The sequence below is a fragment of the Heteronotia binoei genome, chromosome 19 (genome assembly GCF_032191835.1).
Source record: "Heteronotia binoei isolate CCM8104 ecotype False Entrance Well chromosome 19, APGP_CSIRO_Hbin_v1, whole genome shotgun sequence".
In the NCBI taxonomy this organism is placed as follows: domain Eukaryota; kingdom Metazoa; phylum Chordata; class Lepidosauria; order Squamata; family Gekkonidae; genus Heteronotia; species Heteronotia binoei.
In genome coordinates, this window is record NC_083241.1 from 22399425 (window position 1) to 22426389 (window position 26965).

The 26965-nt window shown below is 48.6% G+C and overlaps 1 protein-coding gene across 1 annotated transcript; it reads left to right on the plus strand.

Moving 5' to 3' along the window:
• Nucleotides 1-13511: 13511 nt before the first annotated feature.
• On the plus strand, nucleotides 13512-19184 carry C19H15orf40 (chromosome 19 C15orf40 homolog). Its single transcript, XM_060260166.1, has 4 exons — nucleotides 13512-13704; nucleotides 16217-16343; nucleotides 18063-18190; nucleotides 18508-19184. The coding sequence occupies exons 1-4, from the start codon at nucleotides 13603-13605 to the stop codon at nucleotides 18598-18600; spliced, it is 450 nt and encodes a 149-aa protein (XP_060116149.1). The 5' UTR covers nucleotides 13512-13602; the 3' UTR covers nucleotides 18601-19184.
• The last annotated feature ends 7781 nt before the right edge of the window (nucleotides 19185-26965 follow it).

The window sequence follows — 26965 nt, forward strand, 5'->3', positions numbered from 1 at the left end:
TAAAACATCTGCACTTGTTGGTCTTAAAAGTGCTTTCTTCACATCTCTCCCATGGGATCTGGGGAACTAGGCAAAGGAAGCTCTGGCTCTTTCCCTCCCTCGCCAGGGGACCAGGAGAGGAAGGAGCCTCAACCAATGGAAAAAATCAAGGTTTTGCTCTGTGTACTTCCTGTGCAATTGAGCAAGCCTTCCAAAGCAAGCAGTGATGCAGAAGGAAGCAAGAGAGAGGGAGAAGGAAGCAGACAAGAGCCAGTTGCTTGGGGGCCTGATTCGGTCCCTGGGCGACATGTTTGACACCCCTGATATACATGTTCATAAACAGAAATTTTTATTTTCATTTGTATTATACATGTTTGTTTATCCATTTGTCTTTTCTCTCCAGTGGGGACCAAAAACAGCTTACATCATTCTCCCGTCCTCCATTTTATCCTCACGTCTTCATGATGCAGGTTAGGGTGAAAGTGCGTGACTGCCCCAAGGTCACCCAGCAAGCTTGCCTGGCACAAGTGGGGATTTGAATCTGGGCCTCCTGTTGCTTTAAATTATATAGCTAAATCCTTCTTGCCATTGTAAATATATTTTGAGGAAGAGATACGGAGATGTGTGTGGTTTTGCTGGCTTCTCCCTGAAGTCCTGGGTCTGACTAAAATGATATATTTGTGGTTGGGCTATACCACTGGAGCTGATGCGGGGGCTCATGTAACAAAGTGCTGCCTGTATATTTTAGAAACTGCCTCCACATAAATGTCAGGGAGAAGAGTGTAGCTTTCTCCCTACCATTCTATGTGGAGAAAATATGGTCATGGGAGCCCCCAAGTGGTATGTATTAGCATAGTAAAGGCAGGTCTCAGTGGGTGCCAGATTTTAGTGTGGGCACTGCCATGACCATCCCCAAGAGCCTTCCATAAACAAATCTTTTTGTGCTGCAAACTGCCCTACTACTGTGTATGTCTGTCATGCAGGAGGGCTGTCTGAGAAGCATAAATCCCAAGTCTCCTTGGCTTTACAGAACAAGTAGCTTTGGTTACATGGATGCTAGTGCAGAAAAATAATTTTTTTTCAGTCCACATTTTAAATATTGCTGGATTTCTCCTCTCCTCCTCCAGTCTTGCAGGCATTCGTTAAGAATACTGTAAAGAATAACAATGCCTTTGGGATTGGACTGCAGTTTAATTACTGGAACAAAGAATTGTTTGGGGTGGATGACGCTTCCTTACAGAGAAATATGTGAGTCCTCTTGGAATAGCATCTCTTTGAAAGAGAGGGGAACCCCTTATACTGGGCAAACTGAAACTTCTTAGGTGTGGGATTTTAGTTTCAAAAACACAGAGTGCTAGCAAAATGCTGAGGTGATTAAAAGGACTGCGCCACATCCAACTGCTTCAGCATTCGACCACCTCATTCTCCTGCCTGTGAAGCCAGATCTTAAGCATTTTGTTTTCAGAGGCCACCATTATAATCAAAAGTTCAACTGAGAAGGTTCCCAAAATGTCAGGACTCCTTCTTAGAGCCCAGAATGTCAAGTCGGCTGAATTCAATAACGAGTCTCTTGATAGAGTAACAAGTTTATTGTAATCAGAACTAGAGACCATGGCAGAGATTGAAGGACTGAAATACATATGCACTAATCCAGTATTTAAGGTATGAATCTAAAGGATTCCTACGGGGGGGGGGGCAATCTATGCAACACATCTTCACACTAGGATGCTACTTCTTTCGTTCCCAGGCCGAAGCCTTGATACCCCATACTCCCCACAGAGAACAAGGCTGGGAAGGCGCCACTATCTTGTTCACATGTTAGCATTTCAAAGCAGGTTACACAACAAAGGCCTTTCTAGTGAGGGGGCAGGAAAGTGGGCTAGCAGCCCCCGGTGTACACTGTAAAGTACCCAGACTCCTTTACTTCAGAACCAAACTTAATACAGATATTGAATAACTCATAGCAGACTTGACATACTGCCCCCCCTAGGGCCCCCCCCTGCCGGGCGGCCTTGCAAGGAGGGCGATTCACATTTATGGCTCCGGAACTCGGGCCCCGAGAGGCTCCGGCACTCCCCCTTCGAGGGGAGGGTTGGTGAATCTTGCAAATGCCATTTGGACGGCCCCGGAGATCTGCGCAGTAGGCTGCAATGAAAAACAGGGTGGACTTTACCAAGGGCAGGGGGGAGGTCTAACTCTACTGTCACCGGGTTGATCACCCGCTTGATTTTGAATGGCCCTAAGAACTTAAAAGCCAATTTCCTAGACGGTTGTGCCAGAGGCAGGTTTTTTGTTGACAGAAATACGGAATCCCCCACCTTCAAGTCCCAGACTGGCACATGGCTTTTATCGTACTGTTTTTTATACGCCTCCTTAGCCAGCTTCAGGTTTTCTTGAATGGCTGGCCAACATTGGCTGGGACCTTGCCACCATTGCTCGAAACTTGAGCCCGTCAATCCCTCCCCCCCTGGCAGCATGGGGATCGGCTTTCCCTCATACCCAAACACTGTTGCAAAGGGAGATGCTTTTGTGGAACTGTGAGCGCTGTTGTTGTAAGCGTATTCAGCGAAGGGGAGGAGGTCCACCCAGTCTGACTGGCGTAGGCTCACAAAGCACCGTAGGTACTGCTCTAGCACCCCATTCACTCTCTCAGTCTGTCCGTCCGTCTGGGGGTGATAGGCAGAGCTTAGCCCCTGTTCCATCCCTAATAATTTACAAAACTCCCGCCAGAAGGTGGCAACGAACTGAGGCCCCCTGTCACTTATGACCTTGTCAGGGATGGAGTGATGCTTGGCCACGTGGTCGAAAAATAAAGTCACTAGCTTCTTGGCCGTGGGTAATTGGCTGCAGGGGATGAAGTGGGCTTGTTTTGAAAACGTGTCCACTACCACCAGTATGACTGTTTTCCCCCGGGAGGATGGTAGCTCGACTATGAAGTCCATGGACACTATGGCCCATGGCCGTTTTGCTGTTTCCAGAGGCTGTAGGAGTCCCGGGGGTTTCCCCCCCCTCTTTTTTGCCATCACACACACCGGGCAACCAGCTACAAAGTCCGAAACATCCTTCTTTAGGGACGGCCACCAGAACTGCCGGTGCACTAAGTGCAAGGTTTTTACATAGCCGAAGTGCCCAGCTAATTTGGAGCAGTGACATAGTTGGAGAATTTCTTTCCTTAATGTTTCCGGGATGTACAGTTTCTCCCCCTTGTACCAAAGAGCGTCTTTTCTTTTCTGCAACCCCTCCGGCCGCCCACCTCCCTCCCGTTCGGCCTCTAGGGTGATTCGTTCTTTGCTTAGCCCACTCAATTCCTTTTTCCTCTGCGAGCAGGTAGTGACCATAGCCGCCACTTGTGTGGGGGGGATCAGGGAATCTACCACTTCCTCTCTCTGGCTCTCATGCTGTGGGAGCCTGGACAGGGCGTCTGCTAGAAAATTGCGGGTCCCCGGGATGTGCTTCAGGGTGAAGTCGAATCTGGAGAAGAAGCCCGCCCACCTGATTTGCTTTTCACTCAATTTTCTTTTCCCTGTTAGTGCCTCTAGATTTTTGTGGTCCGTCCATATCTCAAAGGGCACCCTGGCTCCCTCCAACCAGGACCTCCAAGTTTTCAGTGCAAACATGACAGCGAAAGCCTCTTTGTCCCACACTGACCAGTTCCTCTGCTCCTCTGAGAACTTTCGCGAAATGTAAGCGCAGGGTCTCAGCTTCCCCTCCTCATCCCTCTGCATGAGAATGGCTCCTACGGCGACATCGGAGGCGTCGCATTGGACCACAAACCCCTTCCGCTCATCTGGGTGGCTTAAGACCGGCTCGCTTGTGAACAGTTGTTTAAGCCGGTCGAAAGCCGCCTGACAAGTCGGTGTCCAATTCAGCCTGGCCCCTGGTCGCTTTGCCTCCTCCCCCCTCCCCTTCGTCTTCAGGAGGTCTGTTAGGGGCAGAGCGATCTGGGCGAACCCTTCAATGAATGTCCTATAGAAATTGGAGAATCCGATGAAACTTTGGAGCTGTCTACGTGTCCTCGGGGGGGCCCACTCTAGAACTGCCTGAACTTTAGCTGGATCCATGGCCAGCCCGTCCCCAGACACCCGGAAGCCCAAATAGTCTAGTTCCGTGCGGTGGAACTCGCATTTAGACAGCTTGGCGTAGAGCTGGTGCTTCAGCAGGGTGGCCAACACTTCCCTCACTAGTTTCACATGGGATTGTTCGTCTTGCGAATAAATAATGATGTCATCAAGGTACACCACCACCCCCTTGTACAGAAATTTCCGCAATACATCATTTATGAAATTCATGAACACCCCAGGTGCCCCTTGCAATCCAAACGGCATGACTAAATATTCAAATTGCCCCATCGGGGTGTTGAACGCCGTTTTCCACTCATCCCCCTCCTTGATGCGCACTCGGAAGTACGCGTCCCGCAGGTCAAGCTTTGTGAAAATCTTCCCCCCCGCCACCGTGCTTAGCAAATCTTTGATGAGGGGGATGGGGTAGGCATTTGACATGGAAATCGCGTTAATCCCACGAAAATCAGTGCAAAGCCTAAGACTGTGGTCCTTTTTCTTTCTAAACAACACGGGGGCCGCGTGGGGGGCCGTCGCGGGTCTGATGAACCCCCTTTTCAAGTTCAAGTCTAGGAATTTTCGCAGCTCCTTCTTCTCAGCCCACCCCATTTGGTAGAGCTTGGCCCTGGGAAGGCTTTCCCCGGGGATTAGTTCTATCGCGCAGTCTGTGCTCCTGTGGGGGGGTAGCTGGTTGGCCTCCCGCTCACTAAATACTTCCATCAGGTCGCGGTAGGCGTCCGGGACATGGTGCACCTCTTCCACCAGGACGCACGCCCTCTCCCGAGCGGCTGGCGCTCGTGGCCCCCATGCTGCCTGCCAAAGGTGCTGGTTGCAACTTGGGTCGGGAAATCTGATGGTCTGGGCTCTCCAGCGGATGAGGGGCTCGTGCTTCTCCAGCCACCCCACTCCCAGGACCACGGGGTAGCCACAGGCGGGCGCGATCACAAACGTCTCTGAGTCCCAGTGGTCCTCAATCCCCAGGGGGCACGGCTCAGTCTCTTGCGTGCAGGGTTCCCCCCCCATTACTGACTCATCCATCTGTTCAAAGTGCATGGGGTGGGGCAGTTGTAAGCGTTTCAACCCCAGAGCCTCCACCACCCTGGGGGAAATCAGCTCTCTATTACAGCCCGAGTCTATGAGGGCCCGGATCTGTAGGAACCTTTTTAGCTTTGGGTTCAACAATTTGACCACTATAAAGTACAACCTTCCCGTGGGTCTCACCGTTAGCGGTGCCTCCTCTCGGTCGACCTGCTGGTTGGCACCGTTCAAAGCAGGTCGGCGTCGTTTCCCGCCGGCTCCTCTTCCCACGCCAGCTCGGCCAGCTCCTCTGACAGACGCACCTCCTCCTCTTGTAGGTCGTCTTGCACCAGGAGCGCGCTGCTCTTCGCCGTGTCCTTAGGGCGGCCGGTGGTTTTCTTGGGGCCGGGGGTGCCCGGGCGGGTGGCTCCCTGCAGTGGGGCGGCCCCGGTGGCTGATTGGGGGCAGCCGGAGGCCAGATGGTTGGGGTCCCCACACCGGAAACAACGTCGGGGCCCCCCCGGGGCAGCCACCGCCTGCTTCTTGACTTTAGGTGGCTCAGCCTTCCCGGGGCTTGCTTTCGGCTGAATTCAATAACGAGTCTCTTGATAGAGTAACAAGTTTATTGTAATCAGAACTAGAGACCATGGCAGAGATTGAAGGACTGAAATACATATGCACTAATCCAGTATTTAAGGTATGAATCTAAAGGATTCCTACGGGGGGGGGGGGCAATCTATGCAACACATCTTCACACTAGGATGCTACTTCTTTTGTTCCCAGGCCGAAGCCTTGACACCCCATACTCCCCACAGAGAACAAGGCTGGGAAGGCGCCACTATCTTGTTCACATGTTAGCATTTCAAAGCAGGTTACACAACAAAGGCCTTTCTAGTGAGGGGGCAGGAAAGTGGGCTAGCAGCCCCCGGTGTACACTGTAAAGTACCCAGACTCCTTTACTTCAGAACCAAACTTAATACAGATATTGAATAACTCCTAGCAGACTTGACACAGAATAGCACTGAGATGAGATTTTGGTGCTCTGAAAAGGCCCCCTGTTTTACAGCACAAGTCTGGGGTCTGAACTCAATCTTGGTACTTCAGACCATAAGAAACACCCTGCTGGATCAGACCAGTGGTCCATCTAGTCCAGCATCTTGTCTCACACAGTGGCCTTTAGTCACCATGGCTAGTAGCCACTGATAAACCTCTCCATGAATCTATCTTAACACTGTCTATGCCTGTAGCCATCTGTACATCCTCCAGCAATGCATTTCACATTTTAATTATTCTCTGTAAAGTAGTATTTCCTTTTGTCCATCCTGTAACTTTTGCCCACCAGCTTTATTGGATATCCTCTAGTTCTAGTATTTTGGGAGAGGGAGAAAAAGTTTTCTTTGTGAAGTCTCTCCACTGCATGCATAATGTTACAAACTTCCACCATACCCCCCCTTTACTCATCTCTTTCTAAAGAGAAAATACCAGATTCTTCCCTCATAAGGAAGATGCTCCAACTCCCTAACTATTTTGGTTGTCCTCTTTTGTACTTTTCCCAGTTATGTGATGTTCTTTTTGTGATATGGTGAGCAGAACTGCACACAGAACTCCAAATGAGGCCACACCATAGATCAATACAGGGGTATTATAATATCAACCACTTAAGAGAGCTTTCCCTCAGTGACAGTGCCTTAGCAATTTTGGGTATGAAACGGTCCTTCCAATTAGTGGAAGTGTCAGCCACAGCTTGTAGGGCAGCAAAACTATTGGTAAGTGCTATAGCAACTCCCTTGTGTGATCTCACAATTTAGAGAGCTTGGCCAGTGCACTCCCTAGAGTTTGAAGAACCCTGGCAGCATAATGCCCAAGATGGCTAACTTGAATACACAGCACTTCGAAATGTCTCCTGCCCCTCTCAATATACCATGTCTCTGTAGACACTGGAAGAAAAAAAATGAGTAATAAAACTTGAAGTTTGCTAAACTGCTTGTCAGAATTCTTGAACAGGTGGGCATTGTCAAGGAAGCAAGGATGGCAAAATCCATCTAATCAGATTTCACCATCTCTGTCTTCCATTAAGTGGCCTGAACTAAAACCAGCTGAAGACCAATCACATTCCTTTAGGACCTTCAAAACCTTTCATATGCGGGTCGCATATGAAACCCGCAAAGCTCATTTATCATGGGTTTGCCAGAAGAAAGCTTTTGGGTTATAGACTGGAATGTTCTATTTTCACCATGCAAATGAAAACAATTGTTGCATTCTGTTATAAAGAAAATCATGCAAAAAGATTTCTTAATTCTGGAATATTTTGAAAAGATATTCCCCCCCACGGTTACATTTGAGCAATTGCACTTCAGTTTAGGAAGATTTATTTTTATTAAAATATTTTCTCTCATCTTTTCTGCTGTCCATGAGAAAATATGACTCCTGGAATATCTTTCTAACTCAATTGTTCTGCACTATAGTGCTGATTACCCTCTGGTTTAGGTAAGATCAAACATAATACTATGTCATTAGTCATGTCATTAGTCAGCCAGTATGATGTAGTAATTAGGCAGGCAGACAAGATTCACCAATACGCTAGAAAACTCTTGGGGTTTAGGGTTGCCATCCTCCAGCTGGGGCCTGGAGTTCTGGAAGTGCAATGGATTTCCAGACTAGAAATTAGTTTCCCGGGGGGGGGGGAATGGCAGCTTTGGAGTGTGGTTTTGTTGTCACATCCCTACTGAGTCCCCTCCCCAATTCAACGTTAACAACTATATTCTGGGTCAATCACACAGCCTGGTCTACCTCACAAGGTGGTTGTCAGGGTTATGTATGAGGGGAGAGCTATGTACATTGCCCTGAGCTATTTGGAGGAGGAGTGGGATAAGACTGAGGGTGAGTAGCTCAAGGTCACCCAACAAACTTCCTATGTGGAGTTGAACTTGGGCCTTCCAGATTCAAGTTTGACACTTTCCAAGCCTAAGAAGAGACTGGATTTATATCCCACCCTTCACTTGGAGTCTCTAATCTTACAATCTCCTTGCCTTTTTCTCCCCACAACAACCTGTGAGGTAGGCAGGGCTGCGAGAGCTCTTTGAGAGAACTTGTGACTGACCAAGATCACACCAGCAGCCACATGTGGAAGAGGAGTGGGGAATCAAACCAGGTTCTTGATTAGAGTCCGCTGCTCTACCCCTATACCAAACTGGCTCTACACAGCCCTACAGAGTTGCAATTTCTGGGATGTATAATGATTCCATCATTTTTTAAAAAATAGACCCCAGAAATATGAACATTTCTCCAAACATTAAAAATTCTGTTTAAACATTTCCAATGAAAGGTTAACACTTCCTGCTTCTTTCTTAATCATGATGCTAAGGTTGTTTTCCTCATGTTTGTAGCTTGGATATGGAGTGTTTCATCAAACAAAGTGGACTTTTGAACATATGAAGCTGCCTTATACTGAATCAGACCCTTGGTCCATCAAAGTCAGTATTGTCTTCTCAGACTGGCAGCAGCTCTCCAGGGTCTCAAGCTGAGATTTTTCACACCTATTTGCCTGGACCCTTTTTTGGAGATGCCAGGGATTGAACCTGGGACCTTCTGCTTCCCAAGCAGATGCTCTACCACTGAGCCACCGTCCCTCCCCAGATTTTGTGGTAAATCTGTCCATCAAATAGTTGGGTGTTTCATGCTCCAAAAAAGAGAGTTGGGTTGTGAAATCACCCTGGCTCTACCCACTCTTTCTGGGCCTGGTAGCTATGAGAGCACTTGGGTGTTCTTCCTGAACAAAAGAACAGGAATTATCCACATGGGCACTTGATGGGTATGTAGGAACTGATAGGAACATTGCACCAAAGGCTTGGTGTGCTTGTGGTGCACAATGCAGCCAGATGGGATACCAGGCATTGCAAAATTGGTTAACATCAGAAAGAAAATGTTACCATAGTGGGGTTCAGGCTATGTGGGTCAGCAAAGCATAATAAAGACATCACCAGTTTAAACTATTCAACCAATTCACAATTATTGTTTCAGCTCTGACCCCAAACACCATCAAAGCCGTTCACTCGGACGTATTATGGGTCTACTAGACACTACATGCAAGATGCATGGTGCAGTTCTGCAATGTTGCTGTGGAGTAGGGTTGCCATGTCCCAGGTGGCCACTGGAGATCTCCATATAACCAAAATCAATTCCCCTAGAGAAAATGGCTGCTTAGGAGGCTGGATTCTATGGAATCATATCCCTGCTGAGGTCCTCCCACCCTCCACGGGCTCCACTCCAAAAACCACCAGACATTTCCCAAGCCAGAAAGCAGGGTTGCCAGCCTCCAGGTGGTACCTGGAGATCTCCCACTATTACAACTGATTTCCAGACAACCAAGATCAGTTCCCCTGGAGAAAATGGTGGCTCTGGAAGGTGTATTTTATGCCCTTGTAACCTGCTGAGGTCCCTCCCCAAACCCCAGGCCTCACCCCCTTCCTAACCCAGAGCTGGCAACCCTACTGTGGAGTAATGGCTAGAGTGTTCAACTAGGCCTTGGGATACCCAAGTTCAAATCCCCACTTCTAAAAAAAACCCCTTACTGGGTGATGAGCCACTCTTTCAGCCTAGCCTATTTCACAGCATAAAATGGAGGAGAGAATTGTGTACACCTGCCCTGAGTTCCTTTGAGGAAGGGCAGAATGCAAAGGTACTAAATAAACAATAGTTTTGTTCTTCCTGCTGTTAACCTTGTAAAAATGTGTATTTATTATTACAAAGTCTGTTGCATGTTTTCACCTGCATAGTGGGCCCTGCCCTGGAAACACTACCTTCAGTAGAGAGGCTGGGTGAGTGGTTGCTTGCAGCAGAGCAGAGGAAAAGGGGTGTGTGTAATCTTTGTACAACTGCTAGGTCTGTGTTGGAAAATACGTGGACACTTTGGGGGTGGAGTCAGGAGAGAGTGAGGTTTAGGGAGGGGGGCCCTCAGCATGGTAAATGCCACAGAGTCCATCCTTCAAAGCAGCCATTTTCTCCAGGGGAGCTGATCTCTGTCAGCTGGAGATCAGTTGTAAAAGTGGGAGATCTCCAGGCCCCACCTGGAGGCTGGCAACCTTACCTCCAAGAGGGAGAGCAGGGCAAGGAGGAGCTGAGGCATTTTCCTCCTAAAAGTGTGGAGAACTTCTAAAGAAGTTGTTTCTGAGGAGAAATGCCTGTGGAGATGGACAAAGACAGTTGGTGGGAAAGTGGCCATCTTCTGGCATGGGCCTTTGATCCTAACCATTAGTGAGACTTCTGCTGTGACTGAGGAAAAGTGGATTCTCGATGACTGTGAGGAGAAGTGGAGATGCAACCTGTCTGCAGTTGGCGAGTCAGGACCCACAGATATCTTTTCACACTGATGTTGGCAGTGCTCAATATAATTTTGACTCATACTGTTTTGTTTAAAACTCCCAGTTCTGAACCCACTGTTTCATCCACCTTTCAATAAAAGTTATTTGTTTAAGTGCAGTTCAGGTTTTGAATCAGCATCCACAATTCTGTGACCGTTAACCTGTTCTTTTCAGACAAAAAGGGTTATGATGCTGAGGATCGTTCAGTTCTCCCCCCCCCATCTTAAATCATAGGTTGAAGGCGTGAGGAGGGAGGCAAAGCAAAGAGCAAAGACATGTCTTGTATTGTGGGGAACTGAACATTACCACAAAGAGATATGGATTGTTGGCTGTTCAGCATCTCTTGACATTCCCCATAAGAATGTGGATTGAATGGATAAATGCCCAGTTAGTAATCTGTGAAGCAATCAAAGACTCATTCCAAAGAGCAGCCGAGTTCAGTTCTCCACATGCATCAGCTTTTGGCAACTTTACAGCAGCTCAGCAAATGTTTCTGGTGTCAAGGAAGCAGATTTCAAAGTAACCAGTCCTTGAGTTGAAACAAAGTATGGTTTATTGATAATCCATGTGCTTCTATTGAGCCAAGTATTGGAACTGATACAGAGTAACAGTAGAATGCATACTTAAAGGTGGCACATCAAAGGTTTTCTAAACATTGCTACAATTGCTAAACAATCCTGTATTCAGGTGTGAAAGTTCACACAATAATTTCTTTATCTCCTCTGTGGTTATTCTTCCTGGGTCCAGGCCCGGCCTGGGAACCTGTCTCTGGAGGCTTTATCTTCAAAGAGCAAATTCCTGCATTTGTTAGTAAAAGCGAAAGAGGCGCCGGCTAATTCTCTACTTTGATGTGCCTCAGCTTAGTTCAGGGTTAGTAACAGTTACAGTATGGCAGTTATATTCAGATAAACATAGACAGTCATAGAAAGATAAAACATTGCTTGACAGCTGGAAGCAAGGATCAGGGTGAATCAATCACACCCAGTTTAGTGACATTTCTCCACCCAACCTGTCTTCTATAGTCATTGCGCCGATTGACAATAAACATACAAGCAACTTTTTTCAAAGTATACCCTTTTTGCCTTTGGATTTCTGAGCTACATTTATGTTACCTTCCCTTAGGGGGAACTGCATCTGATTTGCGAATTAGCAAGAAAGTAAATAAAAATCTTGCAGGTCTTAACGGCTGGCACTCTGGAATTGCAAATAATCTCCAGACTATAAAAACCAGCTCCACTGGTGAAAATGCCTCCCCTCCTTAAGCCCTGCCCTTCCCAGGCTCCACCCCCAAATCTTCAGGAATTTTCCAACCCGGAGTTCGTAATCCTAACGTCTGGATTTGCACCAGAAGTGATATTGCACTTCTCACTCCTCACCAGTTGGCAGTGCTCCCTCAGTGATATAGAACATGAGTGGTGAAGTGTGGAACAGTGCACACTATGGGCAAAAATACAAGGGATAGGTGCAAACTGTGGCCACCGATGCCATTTAAAAAAATATTTGTCGTTCTTTAAATTGCTATGAGACCTTGATCTGTATTGGGCACACAGGGTAGGATTGACAGCTCTGGATTGGGAAATACTTGGAGATTTGGGGGGTGGAGTCTGGGGGGAGGGATTTCAATGGAGTATAATGCTACAGAATCCACTTTCCAAAACTGCCATTTTCTCCTGGTGAATAGATCTCTGTTCCCTGGAGATCAGTTGTAAAAGTGAGAGATCTCCAGCCAACTTGGAAATGGCCACTGGGCCTCTTTAGGAATTGCCCAATTTTACCAATGAGCAAGAAGTTCTCCTGGAGGAGGTGCTTCTTGCTTTCTCTCAAAGTCTTAAACCCTTGATGGTAGGGCTTCCTCCAGTGGTTTCCTCCAGAAGTGATATCAGACTTCTCTAGGAATTGGGGGAAATCCCATGTTTTATCCAAACTTGGAAGAAAAACAAGCATGTGCATTTATTTATCAACATGCCATGGATGCATGATTTCTGGATGTGTGCTTTGTGTGGTGCAAACTCTGGCCATGGACATATGTGATTTGACGGTGAGTTTGGCATGACCCATCACAAAACCCCTTAAGATCTATTCTTTGGAATCATGTTTTTGTGATGTGAAAGTGGTGGATGCATGATTTTTGTGATGAAGCTATAGATATGATATGTGGTTTGATGGTGAGTTTGTAATTACCTAAATCCTGAGGATCCATGTGGATCCATGCTTCAGAACTATATTTTTATGTCATTGTGTTGCCATGGATCCTTAACTTTTGTGGTGCAAGCTGTGCCCATGGACATGATATGTGATTTGACAGTGAGGCTGGGGGTGACATAATGCAAAAATCCTGAGGACCCACGAGGACCTGTCCTTCAGAACGTTTTTGTACCATTGCAGTGCCACAAAGCAGCAGGTCTGTGATTTTTGTGGTGCCATCTGTAGTTACAGACATTTTAGGCAATCTAATGGTGAGTTCTAGATCACCCAGTGCACAACTAATGAGGATCCATGGTTTGTAAGTACAGTTTTGTGCCATTGTGGCCCCACAAAGCAGTGGATGCATTTTTGTGGTGCTGCCTATAGACCAAAACATGGTCTACCCTATATCAATGATTTTATTTTGTTTCAATGCAAAAATCATATGAATTCATGAGGATCCATTTAAAATCATCCAGATCTGACTTTTACTTTTTAGAAAAAATACTTTTTGAGTTCTGAAGAGTGTACTTTTTAAAAAGAAGTGCATGCATGGAGCATGCGTAGAATGCCTTTTCTGCTATCATGCAAGGGCAGAAAGAAAGGCTGTTACTGAAGAGCAACTTTCCAAAGGGGGTGTTGTGTGTGAGCTATGTCACACTGGCAGAGCATCTGCTTGACACGCAGAAAGTCCCAGGTTCTTCAAGCCCTGGCATCTCCAGTTAAAAGGTAAGGTAGAAGGTGATGCGGGAGACCCTGAAGTATGCTGCCCACTGATCTTGATGGACCAAGGCTCTGAGCCTCTGATTCAGTATGAAGCAGCTTCGTGTGTTCCTCTCGGCCAATCAATCCATAAACCCTGCTTTGCTTTACCTCGGCTACTTCGCGCTGCAGACCTTGCGCATGCGCAGTTGCATCCGCCTCGAGGGGGCGCCATCCGCACTATCATTACGGAGGCAAGCCGCTACACGGACCCAGGAGAGGGGCGTTTGAGAACGAGCGCGATGCTGGGATTGGCCCGTCCTGTTTTCCGTCAGTGTCCGGGCTTGAGGCAACTTTTCTCGGGCGCTGTGAGGGAGCGGTTCGGCGGCGCTATGCCCCGGAAGGTTGGTTCTTGCGAAGGAGGGACGGCGGCTCAGGGAGACGGCGTTGCGCCCCTCGGGTGAAGGACTGGCGCCCGAAAGGGGGATAGCGGCCAGTATAGGACTGTAGAATGGACTGAGGGCTACTTCCGGTATAAAACGGAAGTGAGGACGTGTACCTGGCTGTACGGCAAAATTGATACCCAGATTGAAACTTCGTTGGTGCTCCTAGGCTCGAACTCTGTCCTGCTCTAGGGAAGGCTTGGATACTTCTTCTTTTTTAAAAAAAATAAATATATATATATATTAATTAACTTTTATTAAAATAAAATGGTTATAACTAACAAATACTTAACAGTATACTTGTGAATTTTGTCAAACTATACGAAGTGGAATGTTCAAAAAGGTATCCACTTAAAAATAAAGGACTAGCATGTAACAAGTAGCAGTTGAACATTTTCTCACAATCAGTTTTAAACAAATTTAAAGATATGTTGAAATCTTATTATGCCATTTGTTTGATTTATATATGAAGACCTTTAAGCATAGAGATAGATCCAAGTGGACAGCCATGTTGGCCTGAAGCAGTAGAACAAAGTAGGAGTCAAGTTGCACCTTTAAGATTAATAAAGTTTTATTCAGAATGTAAACATAGAGATGGCAGTGACACCAGGAGAGAGTGATGTCATTCTGTGTCCAGGTCTCTGCAGTGTCCAGGTGTTGGCGGGCACATTCCTCCTTTTAGGTTCTCCCCTCACATGGGAGAGAATAAAGTGTTAGAATGGCCTGTGGGTATTGGGTTCCATTTTAGAATATCCCTTTCCATTAAAAAAACCAACAACATGTAAAATGTGGATTTTAATGTTTTTACACGTGCAGTGATGCAGTCTGTTCTGTCACTTCAGCATTCCAGATCGTTAGTCTCACCTCTCTCTGCTGCCAGTGTAAACCAGGTTTTGGTCTGAGAGTAGAGGCATTGCAGCTTTTAAGGGTACATTGCTGACTGCAGAGATGCAATGACAAATATGTTTATTCTGTACTTGCTAACTGTGTTTTGTTTGGTTTGCTGAAACAGTTTGGTGTAGTGGTTAAGTGCAGGGACTCCTATCTGGGAGAACCATGTTTGATTTCCCACTCCTCCACTTGCAGCTGCTGGAATGACTTTGGGTCAGCCATAGCTATCACAGAGCTGTCCTTGAAAAAGCAGCTTCTGTGAGAGCTCGCTCAGCCCCACCTACCTCACAGGGTGTCTTTTGTGAGGGAAGAAGATAAAGGTGTTTGTGAGCCACTCTGAGACTCGGAGTGGAGGGCGGGATATAAATCTAATATCATCTTCATTTGTCTAATTGTATCACATGGGACTTTTACATAAGGTATAGCCATTGCACATTGTAGCCAAACAAGTACGCATGAGACTGTACCTGCATTCTCTGAGCCATTTGGGCCTAGGGGCTAAGATAGCGAAGTGTCAAAAGGGAAGCTTTCTTTTCAGAACTCACCACTGCTGCAAATGTAATGACTGGTCTTGGGTAAAATGCTGCCATTCAACTTCACCCTGCCCCTTATTTGACAAGACACCTCAGATAGCTCCTCAGTAAGCTTAGTAGTCATGGGATAAGAGGATAGGTCTGAGTCTCTTGTGAATTGGTTAAACTTCAGGAAGCAGAGAGTAGGAGTAAGTGGGCAATTCTTGTAGTGGAGGGAAATGGGCAGAGTGGAATTATTTGGAAGTGGGGGGAGCAGTGCAGTGACCAAATTTGCAGATGATACCAAAATCATAACTACCACATTCAGAGGCAGTAAACTTTGGAATTCCTGCACCAAGAGGCAGCATCAGGGAAGGGCTTTGGCTTCTACGCTCGGTTTGTTGGCCCTCTGAAGGAAGTGGTTGACCACTGTGTGAAAGGGGGTGCTGGACTAGATGGACCAATGAACCCAAGATTCAGAATGGCTCTTCTTCTGTTCTTAAACAACACATTCTGCAACATAGGATAATAATATTGGTTTACCTTTTCAGGTTGCAAGAACTGATGAAGTAATATTTGCATGTTCTAAAGCAGGGGTGTCAAATATGTGGACTGGAACCAGCCTGGCCAGTGCTCTTATCTGGCCCATGAGCAGCTGGTCATTACATTTATTGCCAGAGAACAGAGTCTGGGCATTATGTCCCTGTATACTGTCCTAGTGCTAATGAGTAATTGATTCTGCAAGTGGGAGGGTGGCATCAGGGAGATGTGACTGTTAATGTTTAAAGCATGTTTGTATTTTCAGTAAAAAAATTGATATTGTTCAACTGAAAACATAAAGTTAATTTATCATATGGAAGTTGTTCATGATATGAGGCAAGTTGGCTGTGTTCTGTCTCTCTCTCTCTCTCTCTCTCATTCATCAGTTCTTGCAAGGAGATAAATCTGAAATAAATGCGTATGAATTGTTTTCAAAACTCTTGTAAATTTTTTGATTAGGTGGTTAACTTTTAGTACAGCTGCCTAAATTTTTAAATTGGTAGCCTTGTTTTTTCTGCCTTCTCTTTCAGGGGAAAGCTCAGACTAAGGATATAGTAACGCCTAATGATCCTTCAAGCCCTGTGGCAATTGATAAAACTGGCTCTGTTACCATTGCTGTTCATGCCAAACCTGGAGCTAAACAAAATGCTGTAACAGGTATATGAGAAATCTAAATGCCTCTTTTTATATAGATCCTGTTTCCTCAGCTGCTAAATGTAGTTTCTTAAGATAACTTTGTTGTTAAGAATATTGATATCTACAAGGTGTAACCCAGGGGTGTCAAACATACGGCCTGGGGGCCAAATCGGGCTCCTATCAGGCCCCCAAGTAACAGGCTGTTGTCTGCCTCCTCTCTCTCTCTTGCTTCCTTCTGCATCACAGCTTGCTTTGCCAGGCTTGTTCAGTCGCACAGGAACTACAGAACAAAGCCTCCACTTTATCCATTGGCTGAGGTTCCTCCCTTGGGGGAGAAAGGATAGCTTACTTACTGTTTCTTAACCCATTGTTTCTTAACCTGTTTTTATATGCCATTAAAGGTTGATTGATTGATTGATTGATTGATTGATAGCTTACTTTGCCAAGCTGTCTCAGTTGCACAGCAGAGCTACTGAGCCAAGCCTCTCTTCCTTCTATTGGCTGAGGCTTCTCGCACTGTTGGTCCCCTGGGGAAGGAAGGAAAGAGCCAGAACTCCCTTCACCCAGTTCCCTGAATCACATGGGAGAGATACAAAGAAAGCACCTTGAAGACCAAAAAGTGCTAATGTTTTAAGCATGTTTTTAAAAGTTTTTTAAAAATATATTTACTGGTGTTTGTTTGCGTCCTGTATAAAGTTTATATCTCTGCTACCTGGCATTACATTTTATGACACTCATAGCCTGACCCAATAAGGCCTCATTTTTGTCAGATCCAGCACTTGTAACAAATTAGTTCTACACCGCTGGTGTAACCCTTCTTAATTTTCAAGGTTTTCATAACATCTTAACTATTACAAGGTGGGACTGTACAGTGGGAGAACGAAAGGGGCAATCTGTTCATATCCAGTGGTATTGTAAAGTGACTAAAACCTATGGGCATGGTCTCTGACAGACACAGTATGTGGATCTGGGGTGGGTCTCTCCCAGTAGGCCTTATACCAATGGATAAGAATGTTGAGACTTGCTGTTTGCTTTTTGTTGAATGGATACAGGATGGCATTCATGGCCATAAGAGTAACGTTTATTCAACATACAAGATTTATTTATTAGATGCATTGGCAGTCTACTTATTTTTATACTGCCTTTCTGTTGAGAAGTTTGGGAGTAATTTGGCTGAAAATTAGCTTAACCAAACTGTCCTTTGGGGATACTGAACACAACAGCCTAATTCTTTACAATATACGTTTTACTCTGGCAAGCTGCTCAACTGGGGGGCCCGGGGGGCGGGGTGCCAGGTTGTGCAATCCAGGCTGGATTTTGAGGGGTTTTGTTACAGACAAACAGTTTCTGGACTGGAATGGGGCTTATGCTGGAAAATGCTGATCCCCATCTGGAGGCCTCATTGGATGTCTGTGGAAGAAGGCCTGTGGCAGCAGTGGCCGTCTTGCACTGTGCTGAGCAGAGGTTTGCTGCAGAGCATGCTGGGCAAGGTCTGATGTACAGTGTGGGGCTTTTCTAGGCCAACCTAACTCCTACTGTGTAGGTCTAAGTTTAACTTTGGAATCCATCGTAGACGTTTGCTAGGCCAGAAGCATTTCATTCTGGGCTTTGGAGCTAGTCTGAAGGTTCTTGCGTCTTAAAAGGATGAGATGTAGTTTAGTGATTTTGGGCAACAGCAGGATTTCAAAGTGTATATTTAAAAAACATAAGTAATTATATCTATTGAAATACTCCTTACAGATCTGACAACTGAATCGGTGGGCGTAGCCATTGCTGCACCTCCATCCGAAGGGGAGGCCAATACAGAGCTGTGTCGCTATCTTGCCAGGGTCCTTGAAGTTAAGAAGAGCGAGGTGGTGTTAGAAAAGGTACAGTGTGCTAGCCCTCCTCCCATGCTTGCAGTTTACATGTCATGAAGAAGTTGTAAGTTCTTCTGAGCTTCTGAGAGAGGCTAAGCTCTGAAGTCTTTCACATCAAGGAAAGCTGCCTTCTGCCCAATCTTGTCTAAATTGTTTCTTAACCGGCACCCCTGTGGTCCACTCATGTGTGCTTCATTTCTTTAACCAGACACTGACCCTCCCTCCCTTGGGATTTCAGATAACTATACTGCTTTCAAAATTCCCCTGTGTTCCATGTATTTTAGTTTGGGAAACCACCTGAAAGTCTTTTAAATGTTTTGAGACAGGGTGCTAAATCACGAGAAAAAGTAGTGAAGATTTTGGGACCCCTGACTCCCGAGGAAGTCTTGGAGCGGCTGAGAAAAGAGGCTGGGAGCTGAGACATCTAGTGGTGCTGATGAAGATGCTGTCAGAGCTTTAGCAAGTCCTTCCACTGGATACGCCAAAAAGAGGAGGCCAGTGCACACAACAATGGGCAGCAGGGGAACATTAACTCCTGTCAGTGTCTTGCTTGACATATGGCATCTGGACAGTGCTGGGAAGATCAATGTTTATTTTCATGTTAGTAACAATTCTCCACCCCCCCACCCCCGCCCCCAACATACACACACATGCAGTGATTGAAACGTTATACTAAGATTTCAGCTCATGGTCATTTGGTATGCATGAATTCATCATGAGAGAGTATTGATAACCTGTGTTCCATTGCATTTTGGTTTGAGGAAACAACCATGTGGGGCCTGTTTTCTCCTTGAGGTTTAAGAAGTTTTTAAAGAATCGCTGCAAAGAATTTTGACTGCTGCATTCTGCCAGAGCTTCATAAAATTCTACCTACAGTACTGTTTTCTGGCTGGGTATTTTGGATTTCTTTTTTCACATCATGCCATGCTCACTGCCTTGCAGGCAGTCAAGGTACCGTCAGTACTTGTCCACTTTAAAATAAAGTGAGTCTGTCATGCTCTCAGATTGATTGTTTCTGTCTGTCAGAGACTTTCATTTACTCAGCTGGGAAGATGACTGTTCCACATTTTCTTCAATGCAGCTATGAAAACCACCAGGGACTACTTAGGTCAGGGGTGTCGAACTCATTTGTTATGAGGGCTGGATCAGACATAAATGAGACCTTGTCGGGCTGGGACATGCCATGTCTGGCCAGGCCATGTATGCACCTATTTAAGATTAGATAGTTATATAAGACACATAAAAACAAAATTTAAGATTTTTAAAAAAAACTTTAAAAAATGCTTAAAACCTTAGCACTTGGACTTAAAGGTGTTTTCTTCACATCTCTCCCATGTGAACTGGATAAAGGAAGCTCTGGCTCTTTCCTTCCTTCTCTAGGAACAGGAGGGAGTGGAGCTTCAACCAATAGAAAGACGAGAAGCTTGGCTGAGTAGCTCTGCTGTGCAATTGAGAGAGCCTGGCAAAGTCAACTCTTCCTCCCCAAGGGAGGAGCCTCAGCCAATGGAGAATATAGAGACTTTGCTTTGTAGCTCCTGTGTGACTGAGCAAGCCTGACAAAGCAAGCTGTGATGCAGAAGGAAGCAAGAGAGAGGGAGAAGAAAACTAACGACAGTCAGTTGCTCGAGGGCCTGATACGGCCCCCGGGCTGCATGTTTGACACCCCTAACCTAGGGGTTTTAGTAGGCCATATGCTGAACATGAGTCAACAGTGTGATGCGGTGGGTAAAAAGGCAAATGCAATTTCGGGCTATATCAATAGAAGTGTAGTGTCCACATCATGTAAAGTGATGGTATTGCTTTACTCTGCTCTCGTAAAATCTCACCTGGAGTATTGTGTTCACTTTTGGGAACCCATTTTAAGAAGGATATAGAGAAGCTGGAACGGGTCCAGAGGAGTGCAACGAAGATGGTGAGGGGTCTGGAGACCAAGTCCTATGAAGAAAGGTTGAAGGAGCTGGTCATGTTTAGGCTGTAGAGGAGGTGGCTGAGAGGTGATAGGACCACCTTCTTCAAGTACTTAAAGGGCTGTCATATAGTGTGGAATAGTTTTCTGTGGCCCCAGAAGATAGGACCAGAACCAATGGGTTGAAATTAGATCAAAAGAGTTTCCTGCTCAACTTTAGGAAGAACTTCCTGGCCATTAGAGCAGTTCCTCAGGAGGTGGTGGGCTCTCCTTCCTTGGAGGTTTTTAGCTAGATGGCTATCTGACAACAATGCGGAGCCTGTGAATTTAGGGGGAGGTATTTGTGAGTTTTCTGCATTGTGCAGAAATGTGCATTGTGCAGCAAATGTCACCCCCATCTTTAAAAAGGGTTCCAGAGGAGATCCGGGAAATTACAGGCCAGTCAGTCTGACTTCAATACCGGGAAAGTTGGTAGAAAGCATTATCAAGGACAGAATGAGTAGGCACATTGATGAACACGGGTTATTGAGGAAGACTCAGCATGGGTTCTGTAAGGGAAGTTCTTGCCTCACTAACCCGTTACATTTCTTTGAGGGGCTGAACAAACATGTGGACAAAGGAGACCCGATAGATGTTGTTTACCTTGATTTCCAGAAAGCTTTTGATAAAGTTCCTCATCAAAGGCTCCTTAGAAAGCTTGAGAGTCATGGAGTAAAAGGACAGGTCCTCTTGTGGATCAAAAACTGGCTGAGTAATAGGAAGCAGAGAGTGAGTATAAATGGGCAGTCTTCGCAGTGGAGGACGGTAAGCAGTGGGGTGCCGCAGGGCTCGGTACTGGGTCCCATGCTCTTTAACTTGTTCATAAATGATTTAGAGTTGGGAGTGAGCAGTGAAGTGGCCAAGTTTGCGGATGACACTAAATTGTTCAGGGTGATGAGAACCAGAGAGGATTGTGAGGAACTCCAAAGGGATCTGTTGAGGCTGGGTGAGTGGACGTCAACGTGGCAGATGAGGTTCAATGTGGCCAAGTGCGAAGTAATGCACATTGGGGCCAAGAATCCCAGCTACAAATACAAGTTGATGGGGTGTGAACTGGCAGAGACTGACCAAGAGAGAGATCTTGGGGTCGTGGTAGATAACTCACTGAAAATGTCAAGACTGTGTGCGTTTGCAATAAAAAAGGCCAACGCCATGCTGGGAATTATTAGGAAGGGAATTGAAAACAAATCAGCCAGTATCATAATGCTCCTGTATAAATCGATGGTGCGGTCTCATTTGGAGTACTGTGTGCAGTTCTGGTCGCCGCACCTCAAAAAGGATATAGCATTGGAGAAAGTCCAGAAAAGGGCAACTAGAATGATTAAAGGGCTGGAACACTTTCCCTATGAAGAAAGGTTGGGACTCTTTAGCTTGGAGAAACGTCGACTGCGGGGTGACATGATAGAGGTTTACAAGATAATGCATGGGATGGAGAAAGTAGAGAAGTACTTTTCTCCCTTTCTCACAATACAAGAACTCGTGGGCATATGATGAAATTGCTGAGCAGACAGGTTAAAACGGATAAAAGGAAGTACTTCTTCACCCAAAGGGTGATTAACATGTGGAATTCACTGCCACAGGAGGTGGTGGCGGCCACAAGCATAGCCACCTTCAAGAGGGGTTTAGATAAAAATATGGAGCAGAGGTCCATCAGTGGCTTTTAGCCACAGTGTGTGTATATGTGTATATATATTTATATATATATAAATTTTTTGCCACTGTGTGACACAGAGTGTTGGACTGGATGGGCCATTGGCCTGATCTAACATGGCTTCTCTTATGTTCTTATGCAGAGGGTTGGACTAAATGACCCTGGAGGTCCCTCCCAACTCTATGATTCCTCCCTCCCTCCCTCTCTGTCTTGTGGCTCTTAGGCATTTGAGGTTCATGTCTTGCAGCTCTCAAACATCTGATGTTCCTTCTGTGTGGCTCTTACATTAAGCAAGTTTGACACCCTGTTCTAGGTCCACTGGTTCCTTCGTCCTATACAACTTTGCCCATGCAAGTCCTGTGATCCCAAGCTTGGCCATTTGCACTCGTCAGTGGTCCCTTCCTCCCTTTTTCACCTGCAGAAGAGTTGGCTGGATCCAACCTTTGGTGTCTTCCTGTGCTGAGGAGGTAGATTCATCTGGAGCAACGTGATGAACATTATAACATATTAGAACAAATACAGCATTTGGTGGAGCATCACTGTTGGACGTGACTGGCTTTTGGACTAATTTACTTCATCCTCTCCGTGTGATTGACCAGCAATGTAGAAAGATGCAAATCAAAACTCTGTAATTTGGGGTAATTTGACAATAAATTTACACATTGATTCTGGGGCCCCCATTCTTTCTGAGCCTGCAAACATCTGGAACAATAACCCAGGATGGTTAGTATGGCCCGCACAGGTGGCAGAACCAGTCGAAAATATCAAGGAATGAGGTGATGCATAATTCTCATCGTAACTGTAACGTACTCGAAGCGGAGACGAGAGTAGGGCAACATAGTTTATTAGGAGCACGTTGCAAGAGAGAGAGCACGCGGGCCGGGCCCCACTTATATACAATTCCCGGTACAGCCTACTGGGTCGGTCAGGCCAATCCTGACCTGTTGAACTACCCGCCGCGACTGTTGATTGGCGGGTGATTCCGCGCCCTGCGCTGGAGGCTTCTGGGACAGCCCAGTTGCCTCTGCGCGGGGCGCATGTAGTTACTGATACACTACACCCCTCCCCCCCTAGTTAAGGAACATAGTCTTTGAGATACGCGGGGGGTCGGCGCTCCCGGGTGGACCGTCTAGGGAGGTCCGGTGGGGGAGGCGCTGCTTCCGCGGTTGGTGCTTTGGCGGCCCGTGGTGTGGCCGGAGGCGGCGGGTCTGGCTCCGCGGGTCTTTCGGGCTCGGACCGTTCTGGTGTTCCCTGCGTCGGCGTGATGGGCGTTGGGGCCTCGTCCTCAGGTCGGCTCTCGGTTGGCTCCTCCCGGGACCACGCCTCTTCTGTGTCCGCCGGCTCCTCCGGTAGCGTGCGGCGGCGCAACTGGTCTATGTGCCGCCATAATACCTGGCCCCCTTCGGTTGATATATCATAGTGGCGGGACCCCGTCACTCGTAGCACTCGGCCCGCCACCCAATCAGGCCCCCTTGCATAGTTCCGGGCGTAAACTGGGTCGCCCGCAAAGAACCCCCTGACTGCGTCCCGAACCTCGGGGCTCTCGCGGGTGTCTGACGCCCGGTCGGGGTGTAGCCTGTCCAGTCGGGTTGTCAGCTTGCATCCCATTAGGAGCTCTGCCGGGCTCACCCCTATGACCGGGTTGGGGGTGACCCTATTGTCGAAAAGGAATGCCGCTAATCGGTGGTCCCAGTCACCCTGCACAATTCGGCCCAGGGCTTCTTTCGTGGTGCGGACCATCCGCTCCGCCTGGCCGTTGGTGGCTGGGTGGAAGGGGGCAGATCTTATGTGCCTAATCAGGTATCTGTGGAGGAACGCCTGGAAGTCTGCAGACGTGAACGCGGCCCCGTTGTCTGAGACTAGGGTGTCCGGGATACCGTGTGTGCATAAGACCCTGCGCAGCGCTCGGATTGCGGCGGCGGATGAGGTGGACCCTACGGGGATGACCTCCAACCACTTGGTGTAGGCGTCCACTATTATCATGAAGATCTGCCCCTGGAATGGCCCCGCGAAATCGAGGTGGAGTCTCGACCATGGTTTCCGGGTTGACTCCCACCTAGTGGCGGGGGCGCTGGGAGGCTCGGGCCGTGACTCTTGACACGTTTGGCACCGTCGGACCCAGCTCTCTATCTCCCCATCCATCCCCGGCCACCAGACGTAGCTTCTGGCCAAGGCCTTCATTCGGACTATGCCGGGATGCGTCTCATGTAAGGATTCTAGGACACGCTTTTGCAGCGGGGGCGGAATCACCACCCTACTTCCCCATAACAGGCACCCCTTGTGGGCTGCTAGTTCCTCCCTCCTGGTCTTATATGGCTTGAATTCTTCCCCCATGTTCCCCTCCGGCCAGCCCCTCACCACCCAGTCGACCTAAGAGGGGCTTGTGGTCCGTAGCTATGGTGAACCTCCGCCCATATAGGTATTCATGGAACTTGCGGACCCCCGCCACGATTGCCAGAGCCTCCTTGTCTATTTGCGCGTAGTTGCGCTCGGCTGGTGTCAGTGTACGGGAGTAGTATGCGACCGGTACCTCCCTCCCGTCGGGGAGTTGGTGCCCCAGGACTGCTCCCACCCCGTATGGCGACGCATCGCAAGCCAGGATGACGGGGAGGCCCTCGTCAAAATGGTGGAGCACCGCATTAGACACCAAAACATCCTTGACTGCCTGAAATGCGGCTGCTTGGCGTTTGCCCCAAACCCAAGGGGCTTTTTTGTCCAGCAGGCGGTGCAGGGGCTCTGCTAGGGCCGCCTTGTGGGGGAGGAATGAATGGTAAAAGTTAAGCACCCCCAAGAAGCTTTGTAGCTCCGCTTTGCAGGTGGGGGCTGGCGCTTTCACAATGGCTCGGGTCTTTTCTTCCGTTGGGTGGATTCCTGCTGCGTCTACGGCGAACCCCAGGAACTCCACCCGTGGGACCCCCAGCAGGCATTTCTCCCTCTTGACTTTGAGCCCCGCTGCCTGGAACCGGCGGAGTACCTCTCTTAGGCGGTTGCCGAATTCTTCGGGGTCCGGGGCGGCGACTAGCACGTCATCAAAAAATGGCTGGACTCCGGGGATCCCTTTCAGGAGAGCGTCCATTATACTCTGGAAGATCCCGGGAGCGACGCTAACCCCGAATTGAAGCCTCTTCACCCGGAAGGCCCCCCTGTGTGTCACTATAGTTTGGGCTTCCGCCGTCTTAGCATCTACCGGGAGCTGTTGGTAGGCCTGTGCCAGGTCCAGCTTCCCGAAGATCTTGGACCCCGCTAGGGCAGCCAGAACGTGGCTCACCACCGGCACTGGGTAGGGGTTATCCTGCAGTGCCTTGTTTATCGTGCATTTATAGTCTGCACAGATTCGCACCTCCCCGTTTGGTTTGATAGGGGTTACGATGGGGGTCTCCCAGGTGGCGTAGTCCACGGGCTCCAGGACTCCCTGGGCTGTGAGGCGGTCTAGTTCGGCCTCTATTTTTGGCTTTAAAGCGAACGGGACCCTCCTCGCCTTGAGCCGAATCGGCCTGACCGTGGGGTCTAGCGGTAGGGAGATGGCTGGCCCTTTGTAGCTCCCTAGAGAACCATCGAACACGTCCGGGCATATCTCCCTAGAGAACCATCGAACACTCTTGGCATATCTCCCCGAACCCCCTGGGTGTTAGGGTTTGCCCCACCCCTTCCAACCGGATCCCCAAGGGTTTGAACCACGCCAGTCCTAGCAGGGTGGTAAGCTGGCGCTTTACCACCAGGATGTCCAGCGGGCCGTAGAAGGACCCCCGCTCGACTTGCACCCGCGCCCACCCCGCGATTTGCACCGGATTCTTCTGAAAGTCCCGGAGTATGAAGTTCGCCGGCCTTAGTTGCAGCCGCTGGGGGGGACACAGCTTCCTCAGGGTTTCCTCCGCTATAATGGAGATGGAGGAACCAGAGTCCACTTCCATTTGGCAGGGGTTCCCTTCGATGAGGACCGCCATTTTGATTTTGTCGGGGGTGGAGAGGGGCAAGTTCAGTACCTGCAGGGACGTGGAGTCCGTGGAGTGGAACTCCGCCGACTCGTGATGCGTGGTCGGCCTCCGGCGGTTGGGCTTGGCTCGGCAAGCCCTCGCAATGTGGCCCGTTTTTCCGCAGCTCCGGCAGTCCCAGGTCCGGTACCGGCAGTCCCGCCTGTCGTGGAGGTCGCCGCAGCTGGCGCACTTGGTGGCCGGAACCCTCTCCGTCGCTGGGGGTCGTTCGGCCGCTCGAGGGCGTTGGGCGGCTCTGCTGGGTGGCCCGGCTGGGCGGCGCAGCTGGTGGGCTTCTTCCTCCTCTGGGCAGTCGTGGTCCAGCTCCTCGTGGTGGGCGGCTTCTGTCCGGGCCTTGGGGAAGGTCCTGGAGGTCCTCTCGAACGCCACCGCCTCGCTGAAGGCGCTCTGGAGGGTGAGCTCTTCTTTGGCGAAGAGCTTCTGCTGGAGCCTCTCGTCGCGGAGGCCCCACGTAAATCGGTCGGCCAGGGTGTCTTCCAGCTGGGGGAAGTTGCAGTTCCCGGCGATCTTGCGGAGGGCCGCCAGGTAGTCGGCGGCCGATTCCCCCACTGCCTGGTCCCTTCTGTGGAACAGGAACCGACGGGCCACCCGCGAAGGCTGTGGCGAGAAATGGCCGGTGAGGAGTCTGATGATCTCCTCGTAGGACTTCTCCGTGAGGCGGACGGGAGCCGAGAGACCCTTGGCGATCTCGAACGTGGCTGGCCCGCAGACGCTCAGGAGAACGTCCCTCTTCGTGCCGGCGTCGGTGACCTTGTTGGCCCTGAGGTAGAACTCGACCCGCTCCGCGTAGGACTCCCAGCCCTCGGGATTGGCGGGGTCGAATGTCTCGATGTAGCCGGTGGTTCCGTTCTGTGTGGCCATGGCGGCGGCGGTCAGGGCTCGTGGTTGCCCTAGATCTCCGTGGTAGCCGCTGAGGCTAAGATCCCATCCTCGTCGCCAGTGTAACGTACTCGAAGCGGAGACGAGAGTAGGGCAACATAGTTTATTAGGAGCACGTTGCAAGAGAGAGAGCACGCGGGCCGGGCCCCGCTTATATACAATTCCCGGTACAGCCTACTGGGTCGGTCAGGCCAATCCTGACCTGTTGAACTACCCGCCGTGACTGTTGATTGGCGGGTGATTCCGCGCCCTGCGCTGGAGGCTTCTGGGACAGCCCAGTTGCCTCTGCGCGGGGCGCATGTAGTTACTGATACACT

Coding starts and splice junctions, on each gene's coding strand:
- C19H15orf40 (XM_060260166.1), top strand. CDS start 13,603: ATGCTGGGATTGGCCCGTCCTGTTTTCCGTCAGTGTCCGGGCTTGAGG. Junction 13,705..16,216: donor GCGGCGCTATGCCCCGGAAG/GTTGGTTCTTGC, acceptor CTTCTCTTTCAG/GGGAAAGCTCAGACTAAGGA. Junction 18,191..18,507: donor GCGAGGTGGTGTTAGAAAAG/GTACAGTGTGCT, acceptor GTTTTGAGACAG/GGTGCTAAATCACGAGAAAA.